Source organism: Mustela nigripes, chromosome 5 (assembly GCF_022355385.1).
Source record: "Mustela nigripes isolate SB6536 chromosome 5, MUSNIG.SB6536, whole genome shotgun sequence".
NCBI lineage: Eukaryota > Metazoa > Chordata > Mammalia > Carnivora > Mustelidae > Mustela > Mustela nigripes.
Genome location: NC_081561.1, coordinates 23,583,179 through 23,598,848, shown reverse-complemented (window position 1 = coordinate 23,598,848; position 15,670 = coordinate 23,583,179). Strand labels below are relative to the sequence as shown.

Genomic DNA, 15,670 nt, shown 5'->3' with positions numbered 1-15,670 from the left:
TGTCTTGGATTAAAGAGGTCTTGTCCATGACACCCTTGGAGCTGGGAGTCTGGAAGAGGGTAAATGTATTACATGGCTTTCATCATTTTATTTGCTTGCAAATTAGAGAGTACTTAGGGGGTATAAGACCCTTTTTTGAATATTTGGCGTGTAGAGCCCAATTTTAAAGGAAAGGCATTCTTGGTAATCTGCACGAGAGAATGTGGATTTAGATGGCATGAATTTATGGATTACCTGTGCGGTGGGAGGCTTTAAGCAATGGAGTTATTAAAGAGGGTGAAATAGGTATTTATTTCAGTTTTTAAGAAGTATGCAGTGAGAGGGCTTCATAGCCAACCTCATTATATATCATTTCTGTAAGAATATTTAGGCTCCTCTGCTAAGTTGTGAGTCTTAGCAGTAGGAAGGATTTTTATAAAACGTTTCGAAGTGAAATTTTGAAGTTAAAAGTTGAGTGGAGAAGCCTCAGAGGGAGCAAGGCTGCTGCTTGCATTTCAATGAAAGGGAGAGGAAATTCATTATAGGGCTTGAAGATGTGGTTTGCATGCTAAGACCTTTGTGGAAGAATGGGCCTCCCCAGAGGAGGTGGGAGGGAAGTTGTAGCTTATCCTTGGTGACTAAGTTTCCTTGATTGAGGACAGATAGTTCTTCTGAGGCCCTCTACCTGCCCCCAAGTTTTTTTTGCTGTTGTTGTTTTTAACTTTGCAAGAAAATATATTGAACTGAAAATTTTAGCCTAGAGGATATCTCAGAATCTTGGTAGGTTTTGTTTGTTTTGTTCTGTTGCCAAAAACTAATATTTTTTTAAAAAAAAATCCAGCAAATGTAACTACTTAATCTTAATTTGGGAATCGAAATTTAAGATGCTATCACATCAGTTAAAATGATAGAGAGCGGGTATTTGGTAAAGACCTTTTGGGAGCTGGGCTAGGCCTTTATCTACGTCGGTATCATACTTAAAATCATGGCATTTGTCCTATGGAGGAATATTCCTCTTGTTCTACAGATGAGCAAATTGAGGTATCGGGAAGTTCACTGACTATTGGGGTTAAACCGCTAGCGAGTAGCAGAACCAGAATTTAAATCTGCCTTCCTGATTCCAAAACCCATGGAGGGAGGCTGAGCAAGGGTCCTGGAGTCCTGGAACACAGGATTCTCAGTGCTCAGACTAGAACCATCGGCAAATGGGATACTTGTTACTCCCAGTACCGAGGTAGTGCTTATTACTGGGATCAATCGCTGAGGAGTTTTCCTGTGTGCTTGCCATATGTATGCACTCTGAAGCCTCCAAGACCACAAAACCCGGGGCAGTCTTGGAGCTGAACAGGAAAGCTAGGAGACCAAGTTCTTTGGGGTTCCCAGCATGAACATAGCCCCAGCATGAACATAGCCCCATTTATTGGCCCAGTTTGCATTGATGGACCAAGAGGCAGGATTCTTGGAATGAAGGCATTTGTAGTTTTCTTCTCTTGCTGCAAAATACTGCTACACTCTTGTGCTCGCAGGCGGGTATAGACTTGGGAAAGGCTGGGTTGGCTACTGGTGATTTCACCCACTCCACCCCACCCCCTCCCAAACTTTCTAAGACCAGTCCTCGTGCCTCTGGGGACCGTAGATGACTACCAGAAATGGGGACCGGCCGGCAGAAAGCTTCTTCCTTCAAAGCCTGGGCTCCCACACGGATGTGGCTCTTTTCAGGCAAATTCTGTTGGCCCGTGTCCAAATTCGAAAGGACACTGGGTACAACTTCCGGAGGACACTGGGTACTTAAGGAATATTTTTAAAGAAAGGGAGTTGGCACACAGGAGCACAGATTGGAGGCTCTGTCAAGTTGGCTGAGGGAAAGCAGAAGCGCTCATTAGGACGTCGTAGTGTCGATGCATGGTCAAGAGGTTGGTTGCTCTTTATTCAAAGGGAGAGGCCATAGGAACATTCTGTTTTGTTTTGTTTTAATCCTCCCTTTTAAAAAGTGTACTGACCCAGTGAATACTCTATCTGTGGCACCTTGAAGCCCCCGTGGTGACTGGTCTGGAGAGGGCTTGTCCAGAGAAGGCAGGCAGGCTTCTTGTGGGGAAACTTCCTAACCCCGAGCCCCGCACGGACAAAAGGACGGGAAGCCGACCCGCGCCGCTGCATGTCAGTGGGCTGGGTGCTTGTTTGAGATTAGTTTCTAAGACTTATTAATTAGATTCACACAGGGGACCTTGTAATCACTTAATTACCGAGGTGCTCTTTGTTCAACCGTGTCAAAAGGTGCCTTGTCATTTTTATTTCACGTTTTGTTTGAGTGTCTCTGTGACCGTGTTACAAATGAAATATCCTTCGAGAATGCGGGATCTCCTCTGTGACGGTGGCTACTGTTGGAAATAGGCATAAATAAGATACAAGCTCTCGAGTGCTCCGCATAGGCATTAGGGGAAGTACTGAGAAATGAGGGCAGAGTGGGGGGTGGGGAGTGGGGAACCAGAGGAGGGACTGGAGACTGAGAAGCTGGGGAGCATGGGGGGCGGTGGCCGCCACAGCAGGGCAGGGTGTGGAAGAGGGGGGGCAGGTGGGGAGAGACACACACAGACTGAGTTACTCAGGTAGAGAGCTAGAAACAGGTAAGCGGATAGAAGACAGAGACAGACGGGCAGACCAGTAGGGACAGGTTCTTTTCTTTATGATCCTCAGACATCGCTCATCCTGCCAGTGACACTTATACCCGTTTGCTTTTTTCTGGCTTTAAAGTTCTGTGACTCATCTGTGTTTGCATGTGTGTAGACTCTTCAGGAAGTAGATTCTGGAAATCTGACGGTCTGTATTAAAGAATTAGTCTCTGGACCGAGACCACACCAGCTTCAAATCCCAGCTCTGCCACCTGCTTTCTGGGTCACTCAGGAAGTGACATAATCTTTCCAGGCCTTAGTTTCTTCTTGTTCAAATGGAGATAATAACTGTTTCTAGCTCTTAGAGGATCAGGGATGGTGTAACCAGCAGTACTGGTCGTGGTTGTTGCTACTGTGCTTGTAACACAATCCTGGATGTCTTGGGACCAGTTTCCCTTTGCAGGACTGTTCACAGAGCATAATGTATTTTTGCAAATAATGGAAAGGCTTGTTCTTGTCTGGGGCTTTTGGCATTGAATGTATGGTGCATGTGAGGGGAAGGAGTATAGATATAATACGCTGGGGTCAGGGGTCCCAGTGTCCAGTCTCAATGCTGGCACAAGCCGGCAAATGTGATGAGTTTCTCTGGACCTGCTCTCAGATGGGAAACTGAGACGATAAACGGGGGTTTTAGGTCACAGGTGATACTGAGTCCTCTTTCGGCACGTGAGTTTTGTGACCTGGATACGAATTTACCTCTATGCGGAGTTTCTCTGGGCTTTAGATTTGCGACAAGACTGGGGGTTGCTTGTATTAGTGCCCCCGGAAGAGAGAAACATGTGTGCTGCATTGTAAATACTAAATTTAGTAATAAGAAGGTTCTCCGGGAAATGAAAAAGCCAGTTCTCCCAGCAGCACCACAGTGTCAGAGACTCCTCCTCTCCACTGCAAAGGCCCTGGGGTCTGCCTGGGCCTCCAAGCACCTTGGGACCTTGGCAGTCATAGATGTGAGATCCCTCCTCCAGGCCTGACTTCAAACCATTTCGAGCCTCTGCAGGGCATGCGGGGCTCTCTGGGCTCCATCGATGTTCTTAGCTGAGTTTTAGAATGAAAACTTCCATACATGTTCTCTCAAGGACTGGGACAAGCCCGCCAAGAAACTTAGCTGGGGACAGCTTGGAGTACACAGGTTACGCTGCCTGGGCCTGTGTAAGTGTTCTCCGCCTGTGTACCGAGAAGGCGAAGCAAGAGGGCCAGCGTGGCCGGTGGTTGTAATTGGAAAGTGTGCACGAGCCCTTGGCTTGTTCCTTCAGTTTGCTGTTGGTATAGGGAGGCTCATGACGGTCTGTAAGACCTGTCGTGCTGACTCAGCTGAAGTAATATCTCTTGGTCCTGTGGGCTGCTGACCCACTGCTCCCCTTGAGAGTTCACAGGTGGTTTGTTCGGCCTACAGCGACTCTCATGGCTGCAGCCGTCCCAGTTCCCTTAGTTTGCTCACACGCCAGGAGCCAAGCCCTGTGGCCTCTCGGTGCTCCATGTGCCTCAGTCCTGTGGGTCACACCAGAGCCTCCCAGTCCCACCGGTGGTGCTTATACTGATGCTGCTTTTTTCTCCCGCAGGTGCTCACATCATGCCGGGCCTTCCTTGTAACAGCACGGATCCCTAGCAAGGTAAGTGGCCATGCCTTTCCTCCAACACGCACGCGCACGCACGCACGCACACACACGTGCGCACTCCTCAGCGACGCAGACTTCACGAAGGAGGCATGTGCATGCATGCGCGCGCTCCTCAGCGACGCAGACTTCACGAGGGCGGCATGTACACGCATGCGCGCACTCCTCAGCGACGCAGACTTCACGAAGGCGGCATGTGCACGCATGCGCGCGCTCCTCAGCGACACAGACTTCACGAAGGAGGCATGTGCACGCATGCGCGCACTCCTCAGAGACACACTTTACGAAGGAGGCATGTGCACGCATGCGCGCACTCCTCAGCGACGCAGACTTCGCGAGGGCGGCATGTGCACGCATGCGCGCGCACGCATGCGCGCACACGCTCACTCCTCAGTGATGCCGACTTCACGGTTGAGTCTGTGTCCCGAGTGCCCTTAGCACACCCATATTTTCCTTCCTTCTCCCTCAGGGAGCACCTCAGCGTTGCGATGACGAATAGCTTTTACTCCATCGTTTTTCCTCTTCTCGTTTCAAAGCGTCCCATGAAAAGCGGGGAAGGGTTGTGCTGCATATGCCCGACCGTGAAACCACTCTGTTCTGGAAAGGATCGATTTAATTTCACCAAGAGACCAGCTCACTGTTTGCTAGTCCAGGGCTCAGGGTGCCTGCTGCCTTTTTTTGTCCCCCCGATTATAACAGATGCTAAATTTTACGATGTTTCTCCGAGGAGTGCACCTGTCGGTCCCCGCCCCCGTTGGTCATGTGAAGTGAGGCTGTTTCTAATGTGTCGTGAATGAAATCAGTGATTATGGGGATGGTGTTGGGCTCCGTTGCCTATATAGTAAAACACTCCAAAGCAGGCTGTAAGGACGTGACTGAACCATTATCCCACTGGGGAAAAATTAATTGCAGAAGGAAATTTTATGGGCTTGAGAAATAGTCAAGTACCCTATTGAGTAGAAGGCCCCTCAATAATATTTCCCCTAATTAAAAATGTTCTGATGTGGAAAGGCGGCTTATCTCTGGGGCAGTCGCTGCCCCTCTTTTGCCGACTGACCCCATATTGCCCCCTTCCTTGCTCTGCCCCCAGACCGGCTTTGTCCTATGATGTGCATAGTTCGGGGATTGGTTCTGATTTCAGATCTGGTCAGCATCGCAGATAGAGAAAAGCAGTTTTCTTCCAAAGTGCTGTGTGTTCACGTTGCCCCCTTAGACCAGGCTGGTTTTCATGCGCCACAGCACACCTTGGCTGAGAAGCAAGACCTGTGTGGATGGCACTAATTTCCTGGGGAAATAATTATACTCAGAAGAGTACTATATAGTAGGTACTGATTATGGCATAAATGTCTTCTCTTTTTTTGGGCAGCGAAGGAACACTTTTTCTTTGGTATTTATGTTAAATGTATCACACATGCAGTCACATGTACAAAATAGAAATGTCCATCTCTGTGATGAACCCAAAAGTAAATACTTTTGCAGTCACGCCCAGTGAAGAACTAGAAATTTGCTCTCGCCCCCGAAGGCCCCAGCTCAACTTTGCGGGCAGGAGTGGGTAATTATCAGATCAGGCACGGACCCACAGAGAAGCTGGGTTGAAGAATCTCCCCCTGCCTTCTTCCTGGACTTCCTTTTTGGCTCCTTGTTTCCTTGACAAACTTGAGAGCCTCGCCAAATGTCTCCATGCTTTCCTGCTCCCTGACACTTTGCCTCGCTCAGTGACAGCCCCAGGTGCCATGGAAACGTCTTAATTGACCTCCAACTAACCTCCCTCGGCCAGATTGATCACAGGGTACCTGTGCCATGCCGCATGATGTGGACTCATGCCAGCTGGTTTAAATAGCTGCTGGGCGGTGAGAGCACCGGCCTGTTCACACCTGCTCCCACCAGTTGAATGAGTGCCCACTGAGGTTCAGCGGTTTGTTTCCAAACCTATTCATAGCAGCTGTCATGACAGCAGTACATTTATTTAATTAAAGGTATTTCACATAGCAGTGAAATAGGCTGCAAAAGAGTATCTGTGCAATACTAAATATTGGTAAAGGTGAATTATGGAAAAAGAAATTACTGTCTTGTTAAGGACCAGACAGTTGTTAAAGGCTGAGGTGGTGGGGAGCATAGTAATTCAGTAAAATTATACCCTCAAGTTGCTTTGCAAGTGTCTTCAAATTCTCCATTGTGTTTATTATTATTTATTTTCAAATATTTATTTATTTGAGAGAGAGAGGGAGTGGTGGGACATGGAAGAGCAGAGGCAAAGGGAGAGGGAGAGAATCACAGGCAGACTCCCCGCTGAGCAGGGAGCCCAACATGGGGCTTGATCCCATGACCCCGAGATCATGACCTGAGCTGAGATCAAGAGTTGGGCACCCAACTGACTGAGCCACCTGGACACCCCTTCACTCCATTTTGGAGAGACTTGAATTGGATGGCAGGCGCCCTACATTTGCGGGTGTGGCCCCCAGAGGAAATACAGTGGCCAGGCTAGCCAGTGGGCTCTACTCCCAAGAGGAAATGTGGTCACTCTGTCAAAGGCTAGCCATGGAGACAATGTTTACAAATTTTGCTTTGAACTAACTGAAGGTAGATATGAATACTTTTTAGAAAATGATTTCCTGCTTGAGGTGACTTTTCAAAACCCAGCCAAGCATCAGTTTTGATAATAATGGTAGGTAAGAAGACTTCTACTCGAATAAAATGTTTAAAATGCGCCTCCAGTGCCGCATTTGACTCGGGGAGGACAAGAGAGTTATGTCCTCCTCCTTTCCAGTTCCAGTCCTGGCACCTACTAGGCCTTCCACATGCGTCTGTGGGTTGACTGAGTGAATAATGAAAGAATAACTTTTCTATCTCTGGCCCTCAGCGCTAGACATCAAGATAGTTAGCTGGAGACTCAGGGGTTCTCCGTTGTAATGTTTTTCCTACCAAATGCATAGGGTACAGCATAGCACCCAGGGGCACAACTAAGGGTCTTGTGGGTTTGGTTCCCTCAAAGGTACTTTTCCCCCTACCTTTCTAGTTTGAGGGCGAAGAGTTCAAATAAACTGATCTAACTCCATCTCTTCAAACAGGTGTGCTGGGATTGTTTGCTGTAGTCAGATGAAAGACTGCAAAATTGGGGGAAAGATTAGTGGCTGTTGTCGAGGAAAAATAGGAAAAGTGTGGGACTGGAGCTATTTTGAAGGAGGAAAAATGCTGATTATAGGAGAAGAGAGAAAGGATCACTTATTAAAATGGGAAGGAAATACATCATTTATCTGCCCACAGAGATAAAATTTTTATATAACTGTGTGTTTCATTTAACCACAGTTTAAAATTCCTACATGTTGTATTTTTCTAAATCCATTCAAAATAGGCATTTTTTTTTGAAAGATGGAGAAGGAATGACAATGATTCCAGTAAGTGGCCAGAGTGTCACCCAAAGAGGTAAGGGTTTAGAGAGAAGGGAAAACCCAACATTGTCATCTTGATGGGACTTTCTGGAGCAAAATTTTGAAATAGGAGAGCATTCATTTCATACACATTCATCTCTCAATGAAGAAATAATAGAGTAGATGTGTAAAAACTTTCCATTGATTTTGTCCTTCCATGAAATTTAAAAAGTCAGACTTCTAGCTTCCTTTCAGCCTTTAGTAAAGTGAAGAATACTTTTTCTGAAAGACAGTAATCAAGGTCATATCTTCATGCAGGAATGGAGACGGTAAGCCCACCTGCCTTCCAAAGACACCCAGATCCTTGTTTGGCTCTCAGACTGTTTGTAATTGTAGCATTTTCACCGTGAAGTCTAGGTTTTGCCACCCTCATTCATTACAGGTTTTTATTTCAATTGCAGCTCGAGTTAACCTTCAGCTACCTGGAGATTCATGGTGTCATGTGCTCCAAGTCCGCTCAGGTACGTGCCAACAGCAGCAGCTTGTGTGTCCCGACAGCGGGGCCCTAACCTCTCTTGGGTTTCTGAAACTGGGAAACTCCTGTCTGGTTTCACTGTTGAAATTCTCTGAGATAATGTAGGAAAACCAGATTAGGGAAAATGAAGTTTCTGAATGAGAAACTTTGGGGGGCTTTGTGGGTCGGGGCTGGGAATGTGTTGTTCTTGGAAGGTAAACACATTCTGCGGAACTCAGTCTGAGAAGGACCAGTGAGCTCTTATGTGAGCTGGGGATGTAAACACGAGATTTTGTACAACAAGGTTTAGTGTTAAAATCTTGTAGCTATTACACAACAGTATCTAATAAGGTCTTTCTGGGAATATAGTGATGCATGAAATTTTTCTGGCATTAATAAAATGTGGATTTTTATTTTTTTAAGATTTATTTATTATTTTAGAGAGAGAGAGAAAGCACATGGTGGGAAGATACAGAGGGAGAGGGGGAGGGAGAGAGAGACTCTCAAGCAGATTCCCTATTGAGAACAGAGCCTGATAACAGGCCTTGAGGTAGGGCTCCACGTGGGGCTCGATCTCACGACCCAGGGATCATGACCTGAGCCAAAATCAGGAGTTGGATGCTCAACCACCTGAGCCACCCAGGTGTCCCTAAGATGCAGATTTTTGAAAACAGCTTGATTGAGCGATAATAAGTAATATGCCAGAAGCTGAAGTGTACAGTGTGGTTAAGCTTTGACATATGTGCACTGTGAAACCATTACCACAGTCGAGATACCAGATTTAGTCCTCATCACACGGTCTTCCCCTATCGCCCAGGCAGCACACCCTCTTGCTCTCCTCACCTGCGGGCGTCAGCTCCCTGCAGCTGGAGAGGAGTCTGATACTTTATTGCCTACCTTCTTTTATTGGAAAAATTGTTTTGGGATCGATTTATTTTGTTGCATGTCTCAGTAGTTCCTTTTTATTGTTGAGTAGTGTTCCACTGTGTTCTGTTCTGTCCCACTGTGTCCCGCTATGTCCCCTCGTGTTCTGTTGTATTCCACTGTGGGCTGTACCACAGCTGCCTTACCCCTTCACCCAGTGGGGGACAGTTGGGTTGTTTGTGTTGTTGGCCAAGACCAGCAAAGCTGCTGTGAACCTTTATGTACAAATCTTTGATTGGACAGAGGCTTTCATTTCTCATGGGTAGATATCTCGGAATGGAATGGCTGAAGTGTATGGTGGGTGCATGTTTAACTTTTTAAGAAGACTCTGAACTGTTTTCCGAAGTAGTTATACCATTGGACGTTGCCATGAACAAACAGTACGTGGGGGTCCCGGTTCCTCTACATTCTCCTGACACTGGCGTGGTCATTGTGTTTAATTTTAGCCATTCTGAAAAGTGTGTGATGCTTTCTCATTGTAGTTTTAATTTGCATTTTTCCAATGACTAAAGATGTTGAGTCGAGCGCCTGGGTGGCTCAGTTGTTAAGCGTCTGCCTTCTGCTCAGATCATGATTCCAGGATCCTGGGATCCAGCCCCGCCTCGGGCAACCTGCTGGGCGGGAAGCCTGCTTCTCCCTCCCCCACCCCCCCTTGTGTTGCCTCTCTCGTTGTGTCTCTCTCTGTCAAATAAATAAAATCTTCAAAAAAAAAAATTATCTTTTTATCTATTTGTCTGCCATCCTCTATCTGCCTTTTTCAAGTGCTGTTTAAAATGCTTTGCCATTTTTAAAATTGAGTTGTTTTGTTATTGTTTTAAGAGTTCTTTGTATATTCTGAACACAAATCCCTTTTCGGATACACGATTTACACGTATTTTTTCCTCCATCTGCAGCCTGTCTTTTCATGTTCTTTGCAGTGCTTTTCAAAGGGCACAAGTTTTAAATTTTGATGATGTTCAATTTGTCTTTATATATATATTTTTATGGATCATGCTGGTGTCATGTTGAATAAATCTTTGCTCAACCCAGGGTCACAGAATGTTCTATATCTTTTGGGAGTATTACAGCTTTACATTATACATTAGCTCTATGATCCACTTTGAAGGAGTTTCTGTATATAAAGCAATGCGCGGGATTCTTTTTGGGGTGTGTGTGTGTGTGTGTGTGTGTGTGTGTTTTCTTTTGCATGTGTGTGGCTTATCCACCTGTTTGAAGCACTGTTGTTTCCACACTGAACTGGCTTCCACTTTTGTGGTTGTTCATGTAAGTGTTGGTCCATTTCTGGACTGAATCTTGTCCCTGTGGTCTGTTTGTCAGTGTTTATACAACTACCACACCGTCCTGATCACTGTAACTTTATAGTAAGACTCAAAATCAGATAGTGTTAATCTTCCAACTTTGTTCTTTCTCACAGTTGTTCATTGGTTCTGGGTCCTTTGCAATTCTGTAAGAATTTTAGACTCAGCTCAGTTTCTACAGAGAAGGCTGTTGAGATCTTGGTTGGTATTGGATTGAATCTATAAGCCAGTTTAGGGAAAACTGACGTCTTCACAGTATGGAGCCCTTGACCCAAGAAAGCTGTGTATTTCTACACTATTTAGGCCTTCTTCAATTTGTCTCTGTGGCATTTTGTTGTAGCTTTCAGTATATAGGTCTTACACGTCTTTTGTCAGATTTATTCCCAAGCATCCTGTATGTTGTGATGCTGTACCATTTATGGTATTGTTTTAAATGCCAGTTCTTAATGATCCTTGCCTGTGTAGATACATGGTGGACTTTTGCATATTAAACTTGTATCCTGACAAATGGTTGTGCTCTCCTTTTAGTACGAGTAGCTTTTAAAAACGAATTTCATCATTTTCTACATGGACAATGGCGTCGTTTGTGAATAAAGACAGTTACACTCCTTCCCTTTTCAGTATTGATCCGTTTTATTTCTTTTTCTGCCTTATTGCTGTTGGGTCTCTGAGGTTCCCACGTCTTGCCGGCTGTGCCCGGAATTCCGTGCTGTTGACTTCTCTTTACGTAGGCTGCTTTCCGGGGTTCTGTTTGCCATGCGTATCCGCATGAGCTGATGGCATGTGCCCTTATGAACAAAGAGTGGGCTTGCTTACTGTTTACTGTGAAAACAGATTACCCAGGTTCCAGGGTTCCTTTCCCATGGCGCTCATGCCCTCTGCTGTGTCATGAATAGTCCTTTCCGTGTGATCCAGGACTCGGCTGTGTACCGCTGGCATCCACGAAACAGCGACAGGCTAACTTGCTCACTTCTAGGTGCGGTAAAGTCAGATCTCCGCGCCGGGGCACTGTCCTCACTAACACCTCCAGATCGGTGCTGAGTGGAGGCGCTGGGAGCAGACATCCTTGCTCTCTCCCTCATCTCGGAGGGAGAGTGCCATTTTCTTCCCACTACGAGTGACATTAGCTGGAGGTTTTTCATTGATGCCCTTTATCTGGTTGAGGAATTTCTCTTCTGTGCCAACTTGGCTGGGAGTTTTTCATTCAGGAATTAGTTTGTGTTTTGTTACAGGTTTTTTTCTCTATTCTTATGTGGATTTGTTTTCTTTTTAGTTTGTTAATAGGGTGTATTATATTGATTGACTTTCAGGTATTAATTCAACCTTTCGTTCCTGGGATTAGCCCTACTTGGTCATGACGTATTATCCAGTTTGTATATTGTTGGATTCTAGTCAAAAGTCTGTGAAGGATCTTTGCATCTAGGTTAATGACAGTTACTGACTGTACTTTTCTCTTTATTTATTTTTTTTAACGATGTTATTTATTTATTTGACAGAAGAGATCACAAGTAGGCAGAGAGGCAGCAGAGAGAGAGAGGAAGCAGGCTCCTTGCTGAGCAGAGAGCCGGATGTGGGGCTCGATTCCAAGACCCTGAGATCATGACCTGAGCCGAAGGCAGAGGCTTTAACCCACTGAGCCACCCAGGCGCCCATGTACTTTTCTCTTTGAAAAAGTCTGTCGCATTCTGTGTTAGAGTGATCATAGAATTAAATCCTTCCTCTTTAGTTTTTTAGAAAAATTTAGAATAACCAACTTTTTAAATGTTTGGTTGACTTGACCAGTGATGCCATCAGGGCCTGGAGTTTCTTCTTCGGGAAGGTTTTTAATGAAAAATTCTATTTCTTTAATAGATATGGATGCATTTATATGTTTCTTCTTGAGTGAGCTGTGGTAGTTTGTGTCTGTTAAGAAACTTACCCGTTTCACCTGAGTTGTCAGATTTACTGATGCAACGTTGTTCAGAGTATCTCCTTGTTATGCTTTCAGTACCTGTAGAACGTCACTCCTCTTACTGATCCGTTAGTTCGTCTTCCTGCCCTCCTGTCTACCAGTCTGATTAGACGTTTATCGAGTCTGTTGATCTTTTCCAAGAACTTGTTTTGGTTATGTTGAATTTCTCTATTGATTTTATTGGTTTTGCTTCCTATTTTCTCGATTCCTGCTCTGATCTTTATTGTTTCCTTCATTCTACTTTTTGTTTTTAAAACTATGAAGAGAATGTGTGTTTGTGTCTACACACGTGCGTGTGTGTGCAGTCTGTTGATGACTTTCTTAAAAGTTGTCAGAACTGTCATTTTACGTTGATCGAGGTTAACATACAAATCCTTGGAACTTTTCCATAGTTCATCTGAGAGCAGTGTTTATCCTGTGTGTTTAGCATTTTTTAGACACTGGAGTTTGGAAGAAAAATTACAGCACCATATGTTTGCCCAAATGGTAGACATATGCAGGAGTGAACGATTACTCACGAATGATGACATAACCAGGGCCTTCTTGACGGTCTTCGTTCTGGGATGTTTATGTTTACGATGTCAGGGTTGTGATCAAGCAATAGGGCACTACTGAGATGCTAATGCCAAGGTTATATTCAAAGTATGATTTGGCTGTGGGGTTTCATTATGAGAAAGGATGTTGGTACAGCGAGACTGGTTTCCCCGTGTGGCTGCTGATGCTGGTCTGGTCTAGGGACACCGCAGTCCCGTCCCTTCTGTCTGTCTGGCATTCAGAGGAGCTCAGGCGGTATCAGGCCCGTGGGGCTGCTGGCCTGGTGAAAACAGGAAGAGGGGTCTATATAGCGTCGTCTCAGCTTAGTGTGGACCTTGGCAATGAAGGGACAGTGGGACGGTGGGGCCTCTTCCACAGAGTGACCTGTGATGCTGGGCGCTTCGCAGCACTCAGATTCTGACGTTTCAGAAGTTTCTGTGGTGCTGTTTAGAAACACTGACACCTCAGGAGGACCCTTGCCCCATCACACCCCTGCACGCACGCACATGCACACAGCGGGTGGGACTCAGTGTGTCTGGGCAGGCACTTGAGTCTCGTATTCTAGAGGTTGAGAAATAGTAACCTGGTAACCAGGACCTTTGATGTGTGGTTTCTCCATTGTTCTCTAACATGTAATCCTCAGGATGATAGCATCTGCCTGTGGCGCTCACAATTCCCCCTTGATGGAGACGTGCTTTTTTTTTTTTTTTTTTTTTTAAGATTTTATTTATTTGTCAGAGAGAGAGAGAGCACACAAATAGCACAAACAGGGAGAGCAGCAGGCAGGGGGAGAAGCAGGCTCTGCGCTGAGCAGGGAACCCCATCTGGGGCTCGATCCCAGGACTCTGGGATCGTGACCTGAGCCGAAGGCAGATGCTTAACCCACTGAGCCACCCAAGCGCTCCCATCCCTATTCTCTTCTAATGTTCTCTGGGATTGATTCACTTTTAATCACTATTTAATTAGAGCTTTGTCAACTCAGATCACAGGCCTGGGACCCTCACAGTTCCTCGTGTATGAGTGAGAGAGGTGTGTTGTGTTACTGAGATGGTGAACTGTGACATTGACTGCTGCTCTCTTTCCTCTTCCCTGTGGGAATGTGAGAGACCTTTATCTTATTTTCCAAATCTCGTTGCCTTGTGGCACTTTTTGGCATCCAGGTTCTGTGGAAATTCTGTTGCCCGTTTGTGGTCAGTACAGTGAGACCAACCATTATATGGTTTTATAGTTACAGAATTTTTGGACAATTTCTTGTACAACCAAAACACCTATTTTTTTTTTTTAATAAGATTAATTGTTTGCTGTGTCATAGGATTATTTGGCAAACCCATGGCTGTTTCTGCTAGAAGAACGAAAAAGACTTGACCCATCTGTTGGCTGACATTTATCTAAAAGTACTCGTGTGTAGCCAGGTTGTTTTACCTTCAAGAGAGGAGGCAGGGTAGGGTTGGAAATTTGAATCTTACATAAGATACTGCTGATAGTTATTTTATTTTTACTATTTTAGATTTTATTTAATTATTCAATTATTCAATTATTATTATTTTATTTAAATAAGTCGATTATTGTCTTAAACGCATACTGGAGGTCATGGGCTCTGTCCCGCTAGGTGGCAAAGCCAGAATTGGTTCATGCATTTGGTTTTTCAGCAGCCGCAGTAGGAGGGACAGAGGCATATGAGGAGTTCTTTGTCGTGGCGGAAGGTTTGCTGTAGAGTGTCCCCCGGATCTCTCTGTGGCAATCTTTCCATCAGCCCGAGGTGGTGACATATTCTCCGGGGCCGTGAGCTGCCTCCCCGTCAGCTTGAATCTGAAGGCTTCCTTTCTTCCCCTTCACCTGTCACCTTTTTTTCTTCCCTGTCATTCTATTCAATCCTGTGCAATTAAGGATGATTAGGTGTTAAGATGAAGCAAAATTAGAATAAGCTAATTACTAATTGCTCACACCCAAACCGTGAACGGAATAGACAGATGCAGTAGACGGGAGGAAGGTACAAGTGCCCCGTCGTGAAAATATAATTACTCACCGTGGGGATGTTGGGGGCGGGGCCGGGGCACCGACCCAGGGGCCGCGTCCCAGAGCATCTGGTTTCTTTAAAACACACATGCGCGCAGATGCGGGCACGTGGGACCTCGCAGCCTAGCTGTAAGAGCCTCAACGAAGGTGCAGCCATTCTTGCTGCCTTTTGGGGGAGAAATATTCCTTGGGCCACCTTCTAGAAGCCCAGACCAGTGCATGAAAATTAGGATTGAAAAATAAATTTTTTTTAATATGGAGAGCCAACTAACTGACACAGAGGTGATAGGTATTGAGAGAGACCTCTGGGGTGCTTGTGGGTCATTTATGTCTTTTTCTTTGATCGCATCATTTTGGCAAATAAATTGCATCCTTTTCCTTTTTAAAAATTTTTAAAGATTTTATTTATTTATTTGAGAGGTAGAGAGCGCAAGCAGGGGGAGCAGCAGGCAGAGGGAGAAGCAGGCTCCCTGCTGAGCAGAGAGCCTGATGCTGGACTCAGTCCCAGGACCCAGGGATCATGACCTGAGCTGAAGGTGGGCGCTTAACGGACTGAGCCACCCAGGTGCCCCACATTACTTTTCCTTTTACTGTTAACACTTTGAAAGACAGATGATTATTTTTAATTTAGCTAATTTTAGGACAGCCTAAAACAAACCTAAAAACTGCTTTGTTAACCTAATTGGCTCGTTGCACCCTAAGTGTAGTACTCCCCATCATGTTTTTGTACAAGTTACATACCTGCAGGGAGTAACTACGTGAGGCTATTTTGATGCAGTGAAAATCCAAAGGGATTGCATTTAA

General features: G+C 45.4%; 1 protein-coding gene across 8 annotated transcripts in view; it reads left to right on the top strand.

Moving 5' to 3' along the window:
* CARMIL1 (capping protein regulator and myosin 1 linker 1) overlaps positions 1 to 15,670 on the top strand; it is a 298,433-nt gene that overhangs the window by 105,387 nt on the left and 177,376 nt on the right. For all 8 annotated transcript variants that reach the window (XM_059399579.1, XM_059399577.1, XM_059399578.1 and 5 more), the window contains exons 3-4: positions 4,208 to 4,258; positions 8,091 to 8,150. In XM_059399579.1, the coding sequence (XP_059255562.1) occupies positions 4,208 to 4,258; positions 8,091 to 8,150 (111 nt within the window). The remainder of the gene's footprint in view (positions 1 to 4,207; positions 4,259 to 8,090; positions 8,151 to 15,670) is intronic.